The 17731-nt window shown below is 41.6% G+C and overlaps 1 protein-coding gene and 1 long non-coding RNA gene across 2 annotated transcripts in view; one reads left to right on the top strand and one right to left on the bottom strand.

Annotated features, from left to right (window-relative positions):
- Positions 1-1690, bottom strand: part of LOC133168240 (uncharacterized) — a 78248-nt gene extending 76558 nt beyond the window's left edge. Inside the window, exons 1-2 of the long non-coding RNA XR_009718166.1 lie at positions 1669-1690; positions 1078-1213 (exon numbers count right to left, since the gene is read on the bottom strand). This is a non-coding gene — a long non-coding RNA (uncharacterized LOC133168240). The remainder of the gene's footprint in view (positions 1-1077; positions 1214-1668) is intronic.
- Positions 1691-1692: 2 nt separating this feature from the next.
- rad50 (RAD50 homolog, double strand break repair protein) lies at positions 1693-10902 on the top strand. The gene is made up of 28 exons (XM_061299579.1): positions 1693-1768; positions 2244-2381; positions 2455-2538; positions 2623-2774; positions 2924-3109; positions 3187-3391; positions 3479-3607; positions 3768-3933; positions 4036-4094; positions 4166-4300; positions 4374-4580; positions 4655-4837; positions 4915-5072; positions 5360-5535; positions 5610-5847; positions 6181-6370; positions 6439-6565; positions 6686-6879; positions 6972-7082; positions 7152-7244; positions 7366-7479; positions 7749-7876; positions 7971-8072; positions 8159-8281; positions 9554-9639; positions 9786-9931; positions 9992-10125; positions 10400-10902. The coding sequence occupies exons 2-28, from the start codon at positions 2253-2255 to the stop codon at positions 10584-10586; spliced, it is 3942 nt and encodes a 1313-aa protein (XP_061155563.1). The 5' UTR covers positions 1693-1768; positions 2244-2252; the 3' UTR covers positions 10587-10902.
- Positions 10903-17731: the final 6829 nt, after the last annotated feature.

Raw genomic sequence — 17731 nt, 5'->3', positions numbered from 1 at the left:
TTTGAACCTTTTCCCAAACGCCTCAAACTAACTAGAAACTACTATACTATACAATAATAATTGTATAGTATGGCAAATAAATCATGATTTTTGGACCGATCAAGTGAAATTGGGTCATTTCCGGCTGCTCATCGGAAAGTAACTATCAGCTCTGCTTACCTTGCACAAAGCTGCCAATCAACATGACAACGCTCAACATCAAAACAATATTTTCATTGTATTTCACCTTTAATATTGTGTGTGCATGTGTGCATTATTTCATCAATGCGTATATTATTTTAAAAACCCAAAGTCTGCCTTTCCAGGCCTTTGCATGTGAGCTTCTATGATGTGTCATGACGAGGCACGTGTTGTGAGAGGTGCGTGTGTGTGTGAGAGAGAGAGAGAGAGAGAGAGAGCGAGAGAGAGAGAGAGAGAGTAATGCATGTCGACAAGCCAAGTGTAAGAGGCCTGGCAGACACAACGGCCACATTTCCCCACAGCTCCCAGCCAGCCAGCCAGCCAGCCAGCCAGGCTATGCGTGCAGCTGCCCAAGTTTAAACCAAGACCACGTTAGACACATACACACTAACACAAACGCACAAGTCGGCTCACGCACTCACACACGCAAGACAAGCAGCCATGCAGGCTAATTTATGTCTGCTCCAAAAAGCAAACAAAATAGAATAGGAGTAGAAAAGAATAGAGATGCGGATATGTCTTTTTTTTGGTGCTTCATTCGCTGCATTTTGACCTTTTCACAATGAATGTGACATGACAATTAACTTCTGGGAGTAATGAATAAAATGTGTGTGTGAAATTGCGGCTTTTCTTATTGACCACTGAACACATTCTCGGGGTGCACTTTGATTTCTATCTCTCATCTTTGCTTTCATTTAGGAAATTAATTTAGGAGGCCCTTTCCATCATAGTGTGACATCTGTGTGATTTGCAATCACTGATGCTCTATTTTCTTTAAGAATTGCTGCTTTTCTTGTTTCATTTCTTCTTTCATTTTGTCTTCCATTGAGTGTTTTGCATTGTAATATAATTCAAAACCAAGAAACAAAAAAGACCGTCAAACGAGCAACAACTTACGTGTTTCTTCTCAAGTCGGCTGTCCGAGCTGAACTTACTTGGCGTCTTCGCCTGCATGTGCTGGCTCATTAAGAACAGATGAGGGGTCACAGAGGTGATGTTGCCAGGTTTTTATGGGGAGTGTTCAACAACAGGCCTAAAAGAAAGTTAATGAGAAAAGATAACAGTGAAAAGTAATATAATAATTAAACAAAAAATAATAATCAAAATGGGGGGGGGGGGGGGGGGGGGACACTTATTACAGTAGCTTAAAAGCTCAGTGGTGGTTTATTACATAAAAATACTGCTCTCTTGAGGTAATTTACAATATGGACATGTTGACAAGTACACTGTAGAGCACCGTAGATTATTTTCAATTTTATTAATTCTTTGGAATTATCACTTTTCTGAGCTAGCATTATTACAAGGGAACGCTCAGTTAGTTAGTTAATTAGCTAACACAATAAATACACACGTAAGTGAAGATTGAATAAATATTCAGTTAGTTACTAGGCTAAATAGAATAAAAAATGGAATAAAATAGAAATAGAATAAATATATAAAAGATAAGTAAATAAAATCGCAACGCTTGACGTTGCGCATATTTCATACCAGGAAGTCGAACGTCTTACGTAATGACGTCATCACCCGTGCAGCGTGAAATGTAGGATTGAGAACTGTTAAACGTGAAGACACGTTACAAGACAAGAAGGTGTGTTTTCGTGACACAATGCGTCTTTAAAACAAGTTAAATACGAGCAAATGGCCATATGCATTATTCCGTGTAATGCTTTGACGGTGTTGTTGTTGTTATGTTGCTTGTCTGTTTTGTCGAGCGTAACCGTTCGTAATATTATTAGCTAGCTTACCGCGTATATTACTTTCGTGATAGGTCTAAAAAGTAATTCGTGCTTAAATAGACAACTTGTGGGTTACTAAAACGTCTACACAGTTCTAATAAAGTATAGTTAATATCTGTTATTATAATTTACCTGTATCTGTAACTATACCTGTATGGTTTGTTGTGATGTTTTGAACCCACGTGCCTTTCCGGGGTCGCGCATGACCCCCAAAGCCAGTAAAATCGAACAAAATCAGATTCAAAAGTTCAGATGAAATTCTAGGATCAACTCAAAATGCATAATAACCTTTAATTTTTGCTTCTTTTTTTTTTTTGTCTCTTGCAGAAAGCAAACATGTCTAAAATTGACAAGATGAGCATCCTGGGGGTGCGAAGCTTTGGAATTGAAGACAAAGACAAACAAGTAATCGAGTTCTTTACTCCCCTTACGGTTCTGGTTGGTTCCAACGGAGCAGGCAAAACGGTACAGACACTCAAGAGTACACGTTGGAGCTAGAATTGATTGTACAGTATATATATATATTTTTGTGTTTCAGACCATAATTGAGTGCCTCAGGTATGCAACTTCAGGAGAACTTCCCCCAGGTTCTAAAGGAGTTGCTTTTGTCCATGACCCAAAGGTGAATTATTATTTTTCGATGTTGTGCATTCCCTACTCCCCATGCTAAATTCTAACGTGAGCATTCATCAACATGTGATTCCAGGAGGCCCACGAAACAGACGTGCGGGCGCAGATTCGACTTCTGTTCTCTGATGTCAACGGAGACCAAATTGCCATCCAACGTTCCATGTCGTGTACCCAGAAGACGAAGAATTACTCCTTTAAAAGCTTAGAGCAGGTTATTACTCGGATAAAGTAAGTCCTGACTTTTTGTAAGTCATGTCAAGCCTGGCTCTTTATTTTGCGAGCCTATTCCGGTCTTCAATCAAGCTAGCATGCATGATTTGGGAGCGTGGGAGAAAAAAAACAATCTATGCTCATATTCTCGACATGTATTCATCCAGGGATGGTGAAAAGGTGAGCTTGTCATCCAAGTGTGGCGAGTTAGACCGCGAGATGATTTCTGCACTCGGCGTTTCCAAGGCCGTGTTGAATAACGTCATATTCTGCCATCAAGAGGATTCCAACTGGCCACTTAGTGAGGGCAAGGCACTCAAAGAAAAATTTGATTCCATCTTTGCTGCAACCAAGTAAAGCCAACTCATTAGCACATTTCACCCCTCTCAATGCCGCTAGATGTATTATTGACATTCTCATCACCTTCAAGGTACATCAAAGCTCTGGAGACGATGCGTCAGTTGCGTCTCAAGCAGAGCAGCACCGTGAAAGAGTGCCAGGTGGAGTTGCACTTTTTGAAGCAGAACAAAGAGAAGGCCCAGCAGATTAGAGAGACTGTCGCCTACAAAGAAGATCAACTGATGGCCTCCAGGGACCGTGTCCGGATGCTGGAAAGCCAAATCGAGCCACTGGAGGTGCGTGCTGTTGCGCCGTTTGAAATCAAAGTGATGACATGCCATATAAATGAGTAATTGTATTTTTTTTTTTCTCTCAATCGTCAGAATCAGTTGGCAGACATCGACTTGAAACTGGGCAAGGTGTTGAAGCTGGACAATGATATTAAGGTCTTGGACAGCAGGAAGAAACAGATGGAGGAGGACAACAAGGAGCTCGAGGAAACAATGGAAAAGGTGCAACACTTAACCATGAAATGAACGCTCATCTACAACTTCAGTACATACAGCTGCACAATTCATTGAGGTCTACTTAAAAAGAATGTCACACATTCTAAAAAAATCATTTGAAATACTCCAGAACAGCTTTGAGCCTGTAGTCCTTGTTTGCTTGCAGGTGTTCCAGGGTTCGACCGAGCACCTGCAAGAGGCTTACCTGAACCACCAGAGAACCGTAAGGGAGAAGGAAAGTAGGCTGAAAGACTGCCAGAAGCAACTGGAGCAAGCCGACAGGGAGTGTCAGAGACTCAACAGACAAAAGTCTGAGCTCCTAGTGGAACAAGGTGCGTAAGCACGAGACAGAAAGAAAACCGCGGCAATTGTGAATTTGTGAATAGAAAGAGGAGTGGCTAAAAATGTTGTAAAATGTCTTCTGGTCTTCCCAGGACGTCTCCAAGTCGAGTCTGACTGCCACACACAAAACATCAAGAACCGTGACACTCAGGTGAGAGCAAATCCTAGCGCTCAAAATCAAACTAGCTGGTTCTTGAGAGAGCCTTCGTTTCACTGTCGCAGGTCCGCTTATTGTCGTCCCAACTGGAGATGGAAGGCTACGACCGGCCGCCCTTCACGACTCTTCAGCTCGAGAGCTTCCATCGTCATGTCACTCAGAGACTGGATCAGGAAAAAATGAAAGTTGCTCAGGTTATGGTAAGAAAAAGTCAGACCACTCAAGCAAGTGAATTGGTGAGTCACTCATTTCACCTCTCGTTCCGTAAACCAGGCGGACCTGCAGGAAAAGGAGCAGCGGAAACAACAGTCAATTGACGATATCAGGGATAAGAAGACGGGTCTGGAGAGAATCATCGAACTGAAAAAAGACATGCAGCTAAAGAAGCAGCTTGAGCTCCAGAATGTCCACACTGAGCTGCAGAGGCTTGAAGCTTCGTCCGGCAGAATGCACGAGCTGGAAAGCGAGCTGGCCAAAGCGGTGAGTTTGTCCATTTTCCAAAGTTAGTAAAAAAAAAAAAAAACATCAACCAAGTTCACTTGTTGTCTTTTCAGGAACATGAGCTGCAGAGTGCCCTCGAGACGTCCAACGTGGAGGGGCTGAAGGTCGAGGTTGTGGCGCTCCAGAGAGAAAAGGCAGAGCTCGACCGCACACAGAGGCAGCTGGACCAAGAGATGGCCGTGCTCAACATGCACACAACAGCACGTACTCAAATGGACATGTTGACTAAGGACAAGGTGACATTTGTCATCCTACCTCATGCTTGTCTGCTGTTTCCCCTTGTAACATTCCACTTTTTCTTTTGCTTTTGTAGAAAGCGAAAGAGGAGCAAGTACGCAAGATCAAGTCACGTCATAGTGATGAACTGGTGGCACTGCTGGGCCACTTTCCCAACAAAAGAGAACTGGAGGACTGGCTTTACGCTAAGTCAAAGGAAATGAACAGAACCAGGGACAAACTGGCCAAACTCAAGTGAGTTGTCCAATTATTACATTCTCAAAACCTTCAAAGTCGAGCACTGCAAGTCCTATCATTTTCAAAATTCATGTCACACCACTAATACTGTAGCGGAAGCATTACCTGTTAATTGAGCTTTTATAATTCTTTCAAATCGTCAGAAACCAAACATTGTTTTGAAATTAGAAAACCTTGGAAGTCAATTAGCATGGCAGTTCCACTTTGGAGGTTCCATTCTATTTATGTTTGGTCCTTGTTATTGAACCGTACTTTGTCATGACGAGCCTGTTATGATTTCACAGTAAGGACCTGGCATCCAGCGAGCAGAACAAGAGCCACATTGCTGCTGAGCTACGTAAAAAGGAGCAGCAGTTGACAAATGATGAAGAAAAGTTCTTCAACGTCTGCGGCAGTCAAGATCTGGAGCAGGACCTCAGCAAATTGCAAGAGGACCTGGAAAAGATTTCCAAACAAAGAGGTTGCCGTGTGCACTACATTTATGCAAACCAATTCAAAAAGTTATCTGAAGTTTTTTTTTTCCTTTTCTTCTAGCCATGCTTGCTGGAGCCACTGCCGTCTACACACAGTTTATCAGCCAGCTGACCGAGGAGAGGGAGCCCTGCTGCCCCGTCTGCCAGCGGACGTTCCCGTCCGAGCCCGACTTACAAGAGGTCATCGGCGACATGCAGTCCAAATTGCGTCTGGTTCCAGACAAGCTGAAGAACACCGAGCAGGACCTGAAGAGGAAGGAAAGAAGGAGAGATGAGATGGTGACACTCAGACCAGTCAGGTATAACATGTCAACTCTAATAGGTATAATACACGATATAAGCGTGTGGCCAAAATCTGGCCAGTAAGCAATTTGGTTGAACTAAAAGCGATGAATGGTTTAGTCCACTAGATGGCGTGGGATTATCATAAAACGCCTATAAGAATATTTGACAGTAGCTTGGAAGCTCTAAAGTAAAATACAATCTGTGGCGTGAAGCGGGTTGTTGGAATTTCAAGAAAATAATTACCATAAGAATCAATGGAGTGGTTTGCTGTTCATCTACTGAGCAATCGGTTCCAATCATCCAAACTTTTCCTCCTATGTACTTTATGTTTTTACCTGTCCCCGCAGGCAGTCCATTGTGCAGTTACAGGAGAATGAGTTGCCTGAGCTGCGAAATCGACTGCAGAGTGTGAACAGAGATATTGAGAGGCTGAAAAAAGATGTGGAGGAACAGGAGACTCTGCTTGCGGCTCTGATGTCAGAGGAGGAAACCGTCAAGGCCTGTCAGCAGGACATCGCTCTGATGGACAGATTCCTGGTAGGATTCTCCCGTTTGCTTCTGGGAACATGCGAGACGTCATTGTGACAATTCAAAATTCTTTGTAGATGGATCTAAAAGAAGCGGAGGTGAGAATAGCTCAGAACGCCGCTAAACTCCAGGGAGTAGACTTGACCAGAACCGTCCAGCAAGTCAGTCAGGAGAAGCAGGAGACTCAGCTCAAATTAGACACCGGTAAGATGATCGAAGCTCGCTCAGTGTTTCCAGACAAGGCACACCATCAAACAACAACAAAAAAAGCCACTAAAGTACGAGAAAGCGTGCTTCTTGACACCCCTTTCCCCCACCGCGTAGCATCCAGCAGGATGGATCTGAAACGCAAGCTGATCCAAGACCAGCAGGATCGGATTCAGACGCTGAAGAGTTGTGTGAACGAGACCAAAGCGGAGAAACTCCAACTGAGCAGCGACATGCAGAAGCAGCAGCAGCTGGAGGAGCAGCGTGCTGATTTCTCCGCTGAGAATCAGGCCTTAACCAGGGACATCCGGGTACTTTCATCGCCATGCCGAAATTCGGCTTTCTTCTGTTCGGGCTTAGCAGAAAACAAAGCAGCCAAATGCCATGTTCTCACCACAATCAGGAAGCGAAGGAGCAGCTGTCTCCGCTGATCTCCACGTTGCATAAGATGCAACAGGAAAAAGAGGAGATGATGGGACAGAGAAGGCACAAGCAGGAGGAAGGACAGGAAAAGGTGGATGCATGATTACTCGCACGTCTTTGTCCATTTACGTTTATCTACTTCACCATTTGTCGATGGCAGATCAACACCATCAAAGAGAAAATAAAGACCATCTCCGACGTGGAAGGGCACATCCGCAAGTATATTGAAGAGGGCAAACATGAACACCAGGAGGTCAGTCATTCAATGTCACAACGCTGACCCTTAAAAGCCGACTGATCAGTCGTGTCCAAGATACTCCGTCTTTGTATTAGCCCTACAGATAAGCATTGTCTTTTTTTTTCTGTCGTTGCAGAAAAAAGAATCTCAACTTCAAGAAACCAACACGCTGCTCCATGCGGCTGAACGTCACAAAGAGAAGATCAGCAAAGAGAAAGAAAACATCCGTCAGGACATCGACACTCAAAATGTAAACTAGTCCAAGAGTGCAGTGTTTTCCCAACATTTACCCATGGCACATATTTACCTATTTTGTTTGTACATATTTAACATACATCATCTTTTATCAAACAAATGTGATAAAAAAAAGTGTGCGTTGAGATACCGTTTTAACTTTATTGGAAGCACATTTAATTGTTCTGCCCATGTAATAGATATCTATTTTTTTGAGGAAATGCAAATACACTGCGTTAGGGAGTCGTCAAATGGAAGTTTAACGTGTATTTTCCCTCATGGCAGGTGCAAGAGCGCTGGTTACAGGACAACCTGACCCTAAGAAAGCGTGTTGAAGAGCTAAGAGAGCTTGTGGTTAAGCGGGAGGCCTTTTGCAAACAAATAGGCAACATGCAAGTGACACAGCTGCGCCAGTAAGAGTCCTCATCTGTGCTTTTTCCAACTAAATCATTTTCAGTTCGTTTGATCCCGGGGGTCTCACTTTGACTCTTTTACGTGCTCGCGCAGAGAACAACGTGAAGCCGAACGCAAGTTGGAGGAGCTGAAGAATAACCGCAGCACTGCGTTGGGTCGCCAGAAAGGCTTCGAGGATGAGTTGCTGCATCACAAGTGAGCTGCGCTATGCTACCGAGCTAGCCGTCTGTCGTCATCGCCTTTACTGGCTGTGCAAAAAAAACTTGACGTATCGCTTTCAGAAAAGAGTTGCGAGAAGACCAGTACGATAAAGCGGACGAGCGCCACAAAAACAAGATGATCACAATGCGTACGACCGAGCTGGCCATCGAAGACCTGAAACTCTACTACAAAGCCCTCGATCAGTAAGTGTGACACTTTGCTTCATCACTGAGCGTGACACGTTTTCCTGTGCTGCATCCCGCCGCACCTTGATTTATCTTTTTTTTTTTTTTGTTGCTTGTCATAAAGATGGCACAAAATGGTGACAAAGAACCACTGTTGTCAAAATGAAGCTCCACTAATCACTTCAACGCAGTTTCTTGCCAGCAAAACGGCACCAACTGAATGCTTTTATTGCTTTGGTCCGAACATAAAAACAGGAGAATATGTGAATAGTTTACAAAAAAAAATTGTACTTCTGTCAATGTATAATAGCACTTCACAAAAAATTGTAACTATAAAACTCAGCAAGTATTTGGAGTTAGAAAAGAAATCATCTCACTAAGTACAAGCAGCGGATAAATCTGTAAAAAAAAAAAAAAACCTGAAGAAACTGGATGACGAAAGGGTCACAGGGATTTTACGGGGCAGTGTGTCGCTGTCAGACATTCATAATGGCACAGTGGAAGTGTTATTTCCGTCACGCCCGCATGGTTGAGTCAGCTGTTTCGTCAGCATTATCAATACCAAGAACAAGGGGGCCTTGGCTGCCCTCCAAGGAGTGATGGGTGTGTGGCCCAGTTAAAAAATGCACTTAGCCTTTAACAAATGATGTCAAAAACATGTGGCCTATACAGTACGTTTTAGTACTTCATATTGAATAGAAAAGAAAGCGACATTGTTCGCAATACTCATTATTTTATTTATATCCATTCAAAAGCTTCAAAAAGAATTAGCTACTACTTGTTGTATAGAATAAAAAACAAAAAAAACTTACCAACCCTTTCTGCCTCGTAAGCAAATCAGACTTTTGACTTTTCCTTTTTTTGTCATGACTCGCCTCTTCGGGTGCCATATATGGGCCTCGGAAGAAAGCGGTTGATTTCCACTTGATAGTTTGACCACATTAGAGTTGCTGGGTTGTTGGGCCAAACGTTTCGCGTTACACAGGAAGACCATATTCAGTCAGCTGCTTTTCTTATCGCCTTTATCAACCTACTTGTTTACCGTATATCAAAATGACGCAGATTGAAATAGCTTATGGTATGGAATAATATGACCGACGATTAATCACGTTCGGTATCCTCTCAGAAGTGTTTATCAGCAATTTTGTATGACATGTCGTAACTTTACATTTCGAATAAATAATCAAATAAATAACTAAATACACACACACACGCACGTCCATCAATTTCTCATCCTTCATAACAAATGGAGCATGGAGTTGGAAAAAAAACACAATTGCCTAATTTTAGAGCCATCATGAAGTTCCACAGCATGAAGATGGATGAAATCAACAAACTCATCAGAGACCTTTGGCGGAGCACCTACCGAGGACAAGGTATCCACACCAGAAGATCATTATTTTCATAATTGTTTCATTCAGAACAACAGTTCTTCACACCATGGCGTTTTAGAAATAGAATGAAACACGAGCCATTGGTGTTCACCCTGGTCCAGCCTCATCTCAATCAATTCCCTTCCCAGATATCGAGTATGTGGAAATTCGCTCGGACGTGGATGAGAACACTTCCACTTCCGAAGTGCGACGAAGAGTTTACAACTATCGAGTAGTCATGGTAAAAGGAGATACCAGTTTGGATATGAGGGGGCGCTCCAGTGCTGGCCAGAAGGTACCTACTTTATTATTTTATTTTTTTGTGTATCATAAGTCTGATTCCGTGTGCTCGCAGGTGTTGGCATCTCTTATTATCCGTCTTGCCTTGGCGGAGACCTTCTGTCTGAATTGCGGGATCCTCGCATTGGATGAGCCCACCACCAACCTGGACAGAGAAAACATCGAGTCGCTGGCACACGCCCTTATCGAGTCGGTGCACATGCGCGCACACACACACCTTACAAATGATCCCATAATTACAGGGGAAACATTTTCAAAAAGCTTTACTACCAAAACAGAAGCTCCCCTCCTGAAAATATCCACTAACATAGAGTTCAAAATATGTGGCGCATTGCTGTAGAAATATCAGCAAAGATTTAAAAAAAAAAAAAAAAAAAAAAAAACGGAATCTTTATTGTCATTAGCAGCATCCATGTGCGACTTTACAACTCTCATCCCTTTTCCTCCTCTCCCATCGGCACAGAATCATCAAGAGCCGCTCCCGCCAGCGCAACTTCCAGCTGCTGATCATCACGCACGACGAGGACTTTGTGGAGCTGCTGGGCCGCTCCAGTTACATCGAACACTTCTACCGCATCCGCAAGAACCGGGAGCAGAACTCTGAGATCATCAAGTGCAGTATCAGCTCTCTCTCCTCCTATTTACACTGAGTATACCGCAACACTTGTACAGTAACTAGTTTCATCGTTACCGTTTACAGTTGCACTTATGTTTGTTCATTATACAAGAAAATACCTCAATATAAACAGGTTATTCTAGAAATCAAATTTCAATGTTTTTGATCGGGTTCAATTTGGGGTTTTCTGAATTCACCAAAAACAGAGAAATGACTTAAGTTTGCATCTTGACTATTCATATATATCAAAGTGTTGTTGATTGATGGAATGGCTTTAGAACGCTGCATTGTTAGCAGTACCAGTGAGTTGAGTTTCTTGCATTAAAAAAAACACTTCCTGCAAGCTGCAATCTGTGTGGAAAATGTGAGAATATCGATATATATGTGTACAGAATATCTGTAATATTGTTAAAAAGAAAAAATGTTAATGAGCTCATATGTTTCGTTAATGGTCACATTTAAATTTCGTAATGTTATTCCGCTTTTAACTTTTAAGTCACGGTAGTCGTTCTGATAGTGGGAAGAGATGGGGGGAAAAAATATGCTCCGGTGCTTATTTTCTAATATTGTGACCTAATATGACGCACAAATTCAAAGAAACATATCTCATTTTGTTGTAAGTATAATCAACTAAATCTTATTTCCGGTGTAGTGCAGGGTAACAGCATTTTTTTTCAAGGGGGTGGGGGGAACGAGTAGTATAAATTCCATGCTTGCGATTGAGGCATCACAACGAACTAGTCGCCTACAATTCCAAGCGCGTTCCCACGAGGTGATATTCGAAGCGAAAATGATGACCATGATGATGGCGACGCTCTTGACGATGGCTTTGCTGGGCCATCCAGCTTCGCTGGGCCATCCAGCTTCAACCAAGCCGACCCACCAAAAACCCGAGCATAAACTCAAACCAATCATCGACTTGTTTGATAGCAACATGTCATTACCCACGGTAAGAGAATCGCAGTTTCAGTCCACCATAATGAAATAAAAAATACACTCCATTGACGGTGCATAGATTTTCAAATGTAACTTTTTATTTCTTTACAGGGAGACTTTGATCGTTTGACACATCTGGCAGAAGGCATTGGAAGATGTGAGGTGAGGATGAGATCAGGCACATGGATAAAAAAAAGGAAGAAAGAATTTCAAGCATACTGATAGTAATTGTGCTTTTACCCAACAGGCCAAGTTCTTCTGCAAAGTTTACAAGCTCCTGAACGAAACAAAAGAGACCGAGGAGATTGCAAGACATTTAAACGTGTACAATCGTCAGAAAGAAGTAAGGATAACATTGACTGTCCCATTTTTATTTGATTTCTTTTTCTGCAAGCATCTTTGGGTCTTTGAAAAGCGCTATACGAATTGAATGAATTATTATTATCAGCACTGACTCTTCTCTCTTATTGCAGTTTCAATGCAAAGCCGTGCTACAGCAAGTGGCACCGACGGGCAACAAATACCAAATGCCCCTTCTTAAAGAGGATCTCATCAGATGCATCCGATACAAAATCATGCGCAGCTCAACGAGCACCACCCGGCCTTCAACAAGTACAACCAGGCCGTCGCAATAGACGCAAAGGTCACGTTAAATGTGTTCACCCTGGTTTACAAAACTGCGAGTTCATCAACTTGAAGAGCTCTTCAAACCGCTGCAGTCGAAATCATTGGAATTCATCTATTTATTATATACCGTGTATTTAAGTGGCATATTTAATGTACTCCCAACAAATGAAATAAAACCAAATCTTATTGAGCATTTATAAAATGGGTTTGGAATGTTTTCTTTATGGTATAAGCGAGATCAGAGGTTCACAAACAAAAAATAAATAAAAGGGTATTTTAGAATGGACCAAAATGATTAATTTGTCACTTATTTCCAATATTGTCACCTGCACAACTCAGTTTAGAAGGGAAAATAAACAACTAAGAAAAATACTGTTGGCAAGAGGTAATAAAAGTGTCTCCATTCATTCCAATTTGCCATTTACCTTCTTTGGCGTCATGATTTAATGTCTTGGGTGTGAATGGAGAGCAGCTGTGCTAAATAAAATTCAATCTTTACAAAAGACGTAAGGGATGTAAAAGCAGATGTATATATTTTTTTGCATTGGATTACCGTTTTTTCCATGTATAATGCGCCCCCATGTATAATACGCACCCTAAAAATGGCATGTTGATGCTGGAGAAAAGCTTGTACCCATGTATAATACGCACCCAAATTTTGACTCCTACTTAAGTCCGTAAATGTAAAATGATTTCAGAAAAAAGATCATCTTTGGGAACAACCGGATGTTATTCTGCCGGTCCGTATCACTGCGCATGCGCTAGCAAACTCGATAGCGAAGAAATGTTTCGGATTTGTGTAGGGTACATTGTGACAGCAAACGAGCAGGTGATCGAGCAAGCGTCTGATACGAGAGCATTGTGTTCGTATGGAACGTGTTTGAAGTGAACAGCAGAGAAGAAAGCACATCTGTAATGGCGGCCTCCGTATCATATCCGGATTAAAAAAAATATATATACATATATATATATTTTATTTTTGTACCCATGTATAATGCGCACCCCAGATTTTAGGACAATAAATTAGTTCAATTTTGCGCATTATACATGGGAAAAAACGGTAATCTTCCTGTGTAACTATCTCAACTGGAAATCTCCACCTTACCAGAATAATAACCACCAAACTACCGCAGTCTCGATTGCATCTATCGTCCAGCCTTTATCACAAAACACATTGAAATGACCGCCCATGCTCACTAAAACATTCCTTTTTATAGAGCTGCTAATCTGTTTATTAGCTCCCTACCCTCTGAAGCTCCAATCAATTATAAATAAGCTCCAGTTGAAGTATTCAGCCCACAAAGAAGTCTTCTAGAATCTGTTCTCCTGCACGGGTGCACTCTCGGCCCGTTCCCAGAAATACACAGTTGTTTGGGACGAACACGTTTCAGCACTCTGCTCCCTCTTGCAGCCGTCACTCGGTGATGTGATGCAATGTGAGCTCTATATGAGCCAGGAGGAGGGTTGCGGCGGACGCAAACTCTCCGTGCTCGCGTCCCTGTGCCAAATTCAGTGTGTGAACCGCCATGCTCATTAATAGTTCAAAAGGGAGAAAAAAGAAAATAACTGAGCTGTGCATGATCTAATGACTTATTTTTTGATCTATTTGGATTTGTATCATTTCTTTATTTAATTGTATTTCTCGATTTTGGTTGATTTTTACATTCATCCGATTTGATTGACTTGACCGATTATTGAGTTAGAAATACTTTCATTGTATTTAATTAGATTTATAATAAAGATGATTTGCGCTTAGATTGAAAATGTCCGTATTTTTATTTCCATGTTGGGGTTAAATATAGCTTAAATTTTTTTATTTAATTGTATTTGTCAATTTGGCTTTATTTTTACGTTCATCCAATTCGATTGACTTGACCGATTATTGAGTTAGAAATATTTCCATTGTATTTAATTCGATTTATAATAAAGATGATTTGCGCTTCGATTGAAAATGTTCGTATTTTTATTTCCATGTCGGGGTTAAATACAGCTTAAATTTGTGTATGAAGTGAAATTTCCATTTTTCATAATATGTCGAAATAACCACTTGTGTCTCTGAGTTGGTAAAAAAATCACCTTGAGTTTTTGTGATCTTGCGCCATCTGTTGACTTGACGGCTTTCTCGGATGTTTCTCACAAACTTGACATTTTCTAAGCACGTAAATATCCATGCGTTGGATTCTCAGAATACGATAACAAATACAATCTTTACATATCTTAACGAATGTTTGGTTTCTAATCTTCCTTCTCTCTTTTGCTGTGCAGTCAGCTGCTTTCGGTCCAGTAGCCTCAGGGCTGACTCGAGGGCCCGGGGCCTCTGGGATCAGACGGCGGGCTTGGCGGGGTGGGGTGTGTTGCTGCAACCGCCAGGGGCCGTCCTCCCGGGGCCTCCACTCTGCGTTTCATGTGAGTCTTCAAAGAAAGGGGAAGGGAGGAAGGGAGGGAGGCAGCTGCTGCCATTGTTGTGATCTCCGCTCACCATTTTGTAACATTTCGTCCCTCTTCCTTGCTCTCTCTCTCTGTGAGACTCAACCGGAGCATGATTATTACGAATGTAGTTGTCTGTCCAGAATTTGTTCCTTTGAAATAAATCCAGATTTTTTCAAATTTTCTGTGTTTTTGACCATGTCAGCCTGCCTCCCTCCCTCTTTGCACGCAAGACGCGGGGGGCCTACTTGTCTTGTGGCTGAGGGTCCCACGGGGGACTCCCCTGTTGTCACACCGGGTCAGCGTCATCTTTGTCTCGGACCGCCATGATAAGTTTGGATGATGGAATGCCAAACTTCTTTTTCCTTGCATTCCTTTTCCTCTTCGAATTTCCTCATCCCGTCTCCATCTCCGCATTTTCTTGGAGAGGATGATTCACTGTGCTTACTTTCTGTTGAGACTTGATTTAAAAAAAAGAAAGAAATCACACCACTGTGAATTATTTCCGGCTGGCTAATCTTATTCCTCAAGGCACTTTGATAATGGAGAACACTTTCAATTATGAATGGAGTGGATCGTAGTGTTCTGCAGGCCTGCCGGATGAATTAAGCAAGAGCGCTTCTAATATCCTCATTCCCGCATTCCTCCTACTAGATTTGGAATGCGGGAATTCCTTGCACGTCGTGTTTATGGAACAAAATATTGATAAAAAAAACATTTCACACTTATTTTAAGGTGACTGAGCTAGATTTTATTTTTAAATGGAAAACGATGACAAAATAGTTTGTTGTTTAGTTTTGAACTGTCACTTGATACACCAGAACTTACTTTCCAACAAGCTATTTGTTATGAAATATAAGGAACGCATCTCAGTGTGCTGCATGTTTGGATGATGGAGCCAAGCTAATGTTTTGTTTTGCTTTCTTTTTTTTGTAGATGTTCTCTGCAGGCGCTCCAGACAGACGGACAGCATCTCCATTCATCATCCAATCCTCAGGTTCCATGCGTGCGTGTGCATTTGTGTGCGTGTGTTGATAGTGAGTTGTCATGATGGTGATAGAAGATGACTAATAGAGTAGCGAGGTAGCTGTCTTTCTCATTCTCATTTGTTGCTGCTGGCTATGAATGAATTATTGATTTTGGGGGTGCCCCCCCCCCCCCCCCCACACTCACCCTCCGCTCTGCACTTTTGCATTCCCTTACCCCGCCCCTGAAATGTCAGCCTTTTTTTTTTGCCACTACCCCCTAGCAACTTTGATCAACATTTGGTCAATATCTCCTCTCTCGGCAATATTTGAAAGAAGTTGACAGCTTCTCCTCCAAAAAAAAACAAAAAACATTTCGATGCAATCAAGCGGCCCTGTAAATAATTAAAATGCGCCTCCGTCGCCCCATGCATGACACACACCCAAACGCATACGCCTTCAGCTCCACTTACCAGCACGGTCGCTTCTCATTTCAAGCAGCCCATCCATTATTCACACGGCCTAGACCCTGTTTAACCTCTTATTGACGCCCCCCCCCCCCCCCCCAACACACACAAGGCTTTTTGTTGATAGGTTTCAAAGACACCCAACAGACATTTCATTGGGTACACTTGCTCTGCAAATGAGATCCAATCTAAATGACGTCTCTACCTGCAAGAATGTACAGCACACCCTCACTTGGCTAATAAGATGGGGAATTGGACAAAGGTTTTGTGAGCACGCCATATTGGATTCTTGTTTTGACGTTAGCCTGCTCCAAATCGTAGAAATCTGATCAACTTTTTTAAATCGCGCCCATCTGCCAAATTACAAACATCCTGTGCAACACGCCTCCGCAGAGCCATGCAAATTTACGCTGCTTCTGAAAATAGATCGCTTTGTGTGTGTGCGCGTGTGTGTGTGTTATTTATTTATTACAGAACAGTCCAGACTTCTTAAATCAAAGGCAAAAATAAAGCATTACACATTAATACAATATTCTTTAAAATAATTAAAATTATGATTGAAAGAGTAAATGCGATATTTTATATGCATCAACCCATATTAATATACATAAACAATAATAATAAAATAAATAATAATAATAATAAAAACTCTTGAATCTTGAATATTAATTTGTCCGTGTATATATTTGTTCCAATTAATGGGATTTTAACTTACTATTTTATAATATGAATATTATACATCCATATCTATATGCCAAATATGTATTGTAACTGAGAGTTGCCTGTGAAAAAGTTACGAAAAAATATAATTTAGTCCCAGCAGGTTTCAAATAAGTCGCACAAATAAATTTTAGAAAATAACCAATCATTTATTCCATTTAGAAAGTGAAATTTAAAGGTGCAGCAATTCATTCAATGATGTGCCGTCTTGTGTGTGTGCACATATGCTCGCCAGCCACAATATTAGGCACACGTGCCAAATACACCAACAATAATATAATCACTCCCTAAAAAAATCCATTGAAATATGATCTGAATAAAATCGAGCATTGTTTTTCTATTGCGGAGGTGAACCTAATAAACTGACTGACGAGTGCTCCGTTAGATCTGCTGGCTTTTGGAAATGCATAAACATTTGTTACAATGCTCCAAGAACAGAAAAGATCATAAAATATAGTGTTCTAAATAATTCAAACAATCCACGCGGCAATCATTCATTTGTGTTCGGGGGGGGTGATCACATCCAGTAACATTTGCACATCGACGTGATGAAGTGATGTCAACAAGCACACATTCGGTCCTCAACATAGAAGAGTCCATTTTGTATCATTTCGAAAGTGACGTAAATATCCCTGAATGTGACATAAAGTGGCTGGTGTATTTATAACAAGCATATAACAAGTCTCGTTTTAATGCTTCAAAAAGCGGGGTTCTCAAACTGGGGTCGGCGAGCTGTAGCTTGGTTCAACAAAAATCATCTTGGCCTGCGGAATATTTACCGTTCCGAGGCAGAAGTTTAACAAGATCCTAAATGATGAATCGATTATCAGAGGAGTCAATTGATAATGAAGGAAAATTGTCGATTGATTTACTATTAACTGTTAACAACGTTATGGGGTGCTGTTTGGAAAAATGTCCCCTTTGAGAACCCCTCCCGAAAAAGTGCAATAAAATGAAGAAGGAGAAAATCCCAAATATCAGAAGTGAAGATCTGCCGTGTTAATTTAATCCAACGAGATTGTCATTGCGTCATCAGA

Source organism: Syngnathus typhle, linkage group LG15 (assembly GCF_033458585.1).
Source record: "Syngnathus typhle isolate RoL2023-S1 ecotype Sweden linkage group LG15, RoL_Styp_1.0, whole genome shotgun sequence".
Classification (NCBI taxonomy): domain Eukaryota; kingdom Metazoa; phylum Chordata; class Actinopteri; order Syngnathiformes; family Syngnathidae; genus Syngnathus; species Syngnathus typhle.
This window is presented reverse-complemented; position numbering and strand designations above follow the sequence as displayed.

What these genes read in the sequence shown, in the direction of transcription:
- rad50 (XM_061299579.1), top strand. Translation starts at nt 2,253, where the DNA reads ATGTCTAAAATTGACAAGATGAGCATCCTGGGGGTGCGAAGCTTTGGA. An exon ending in TGAGCTCCTAGTGGAACAAG is followed by an intron (nt 3,934 to 4,035) that starts GTGCGTAAGCAC and finishes TGGTCTTCCCAG; the next exon opens with GACGTCTCCAAGTCGAGTCT. An exon ending in GACAAACTGGCCAAACTCAA is followed by an intron (nt 5,073 to 5,359) that starts GTGAGTTGTCCA and finishes ATGATTTCACAG; the next exon opens with TAAGGACCTGGCATCCAGCG.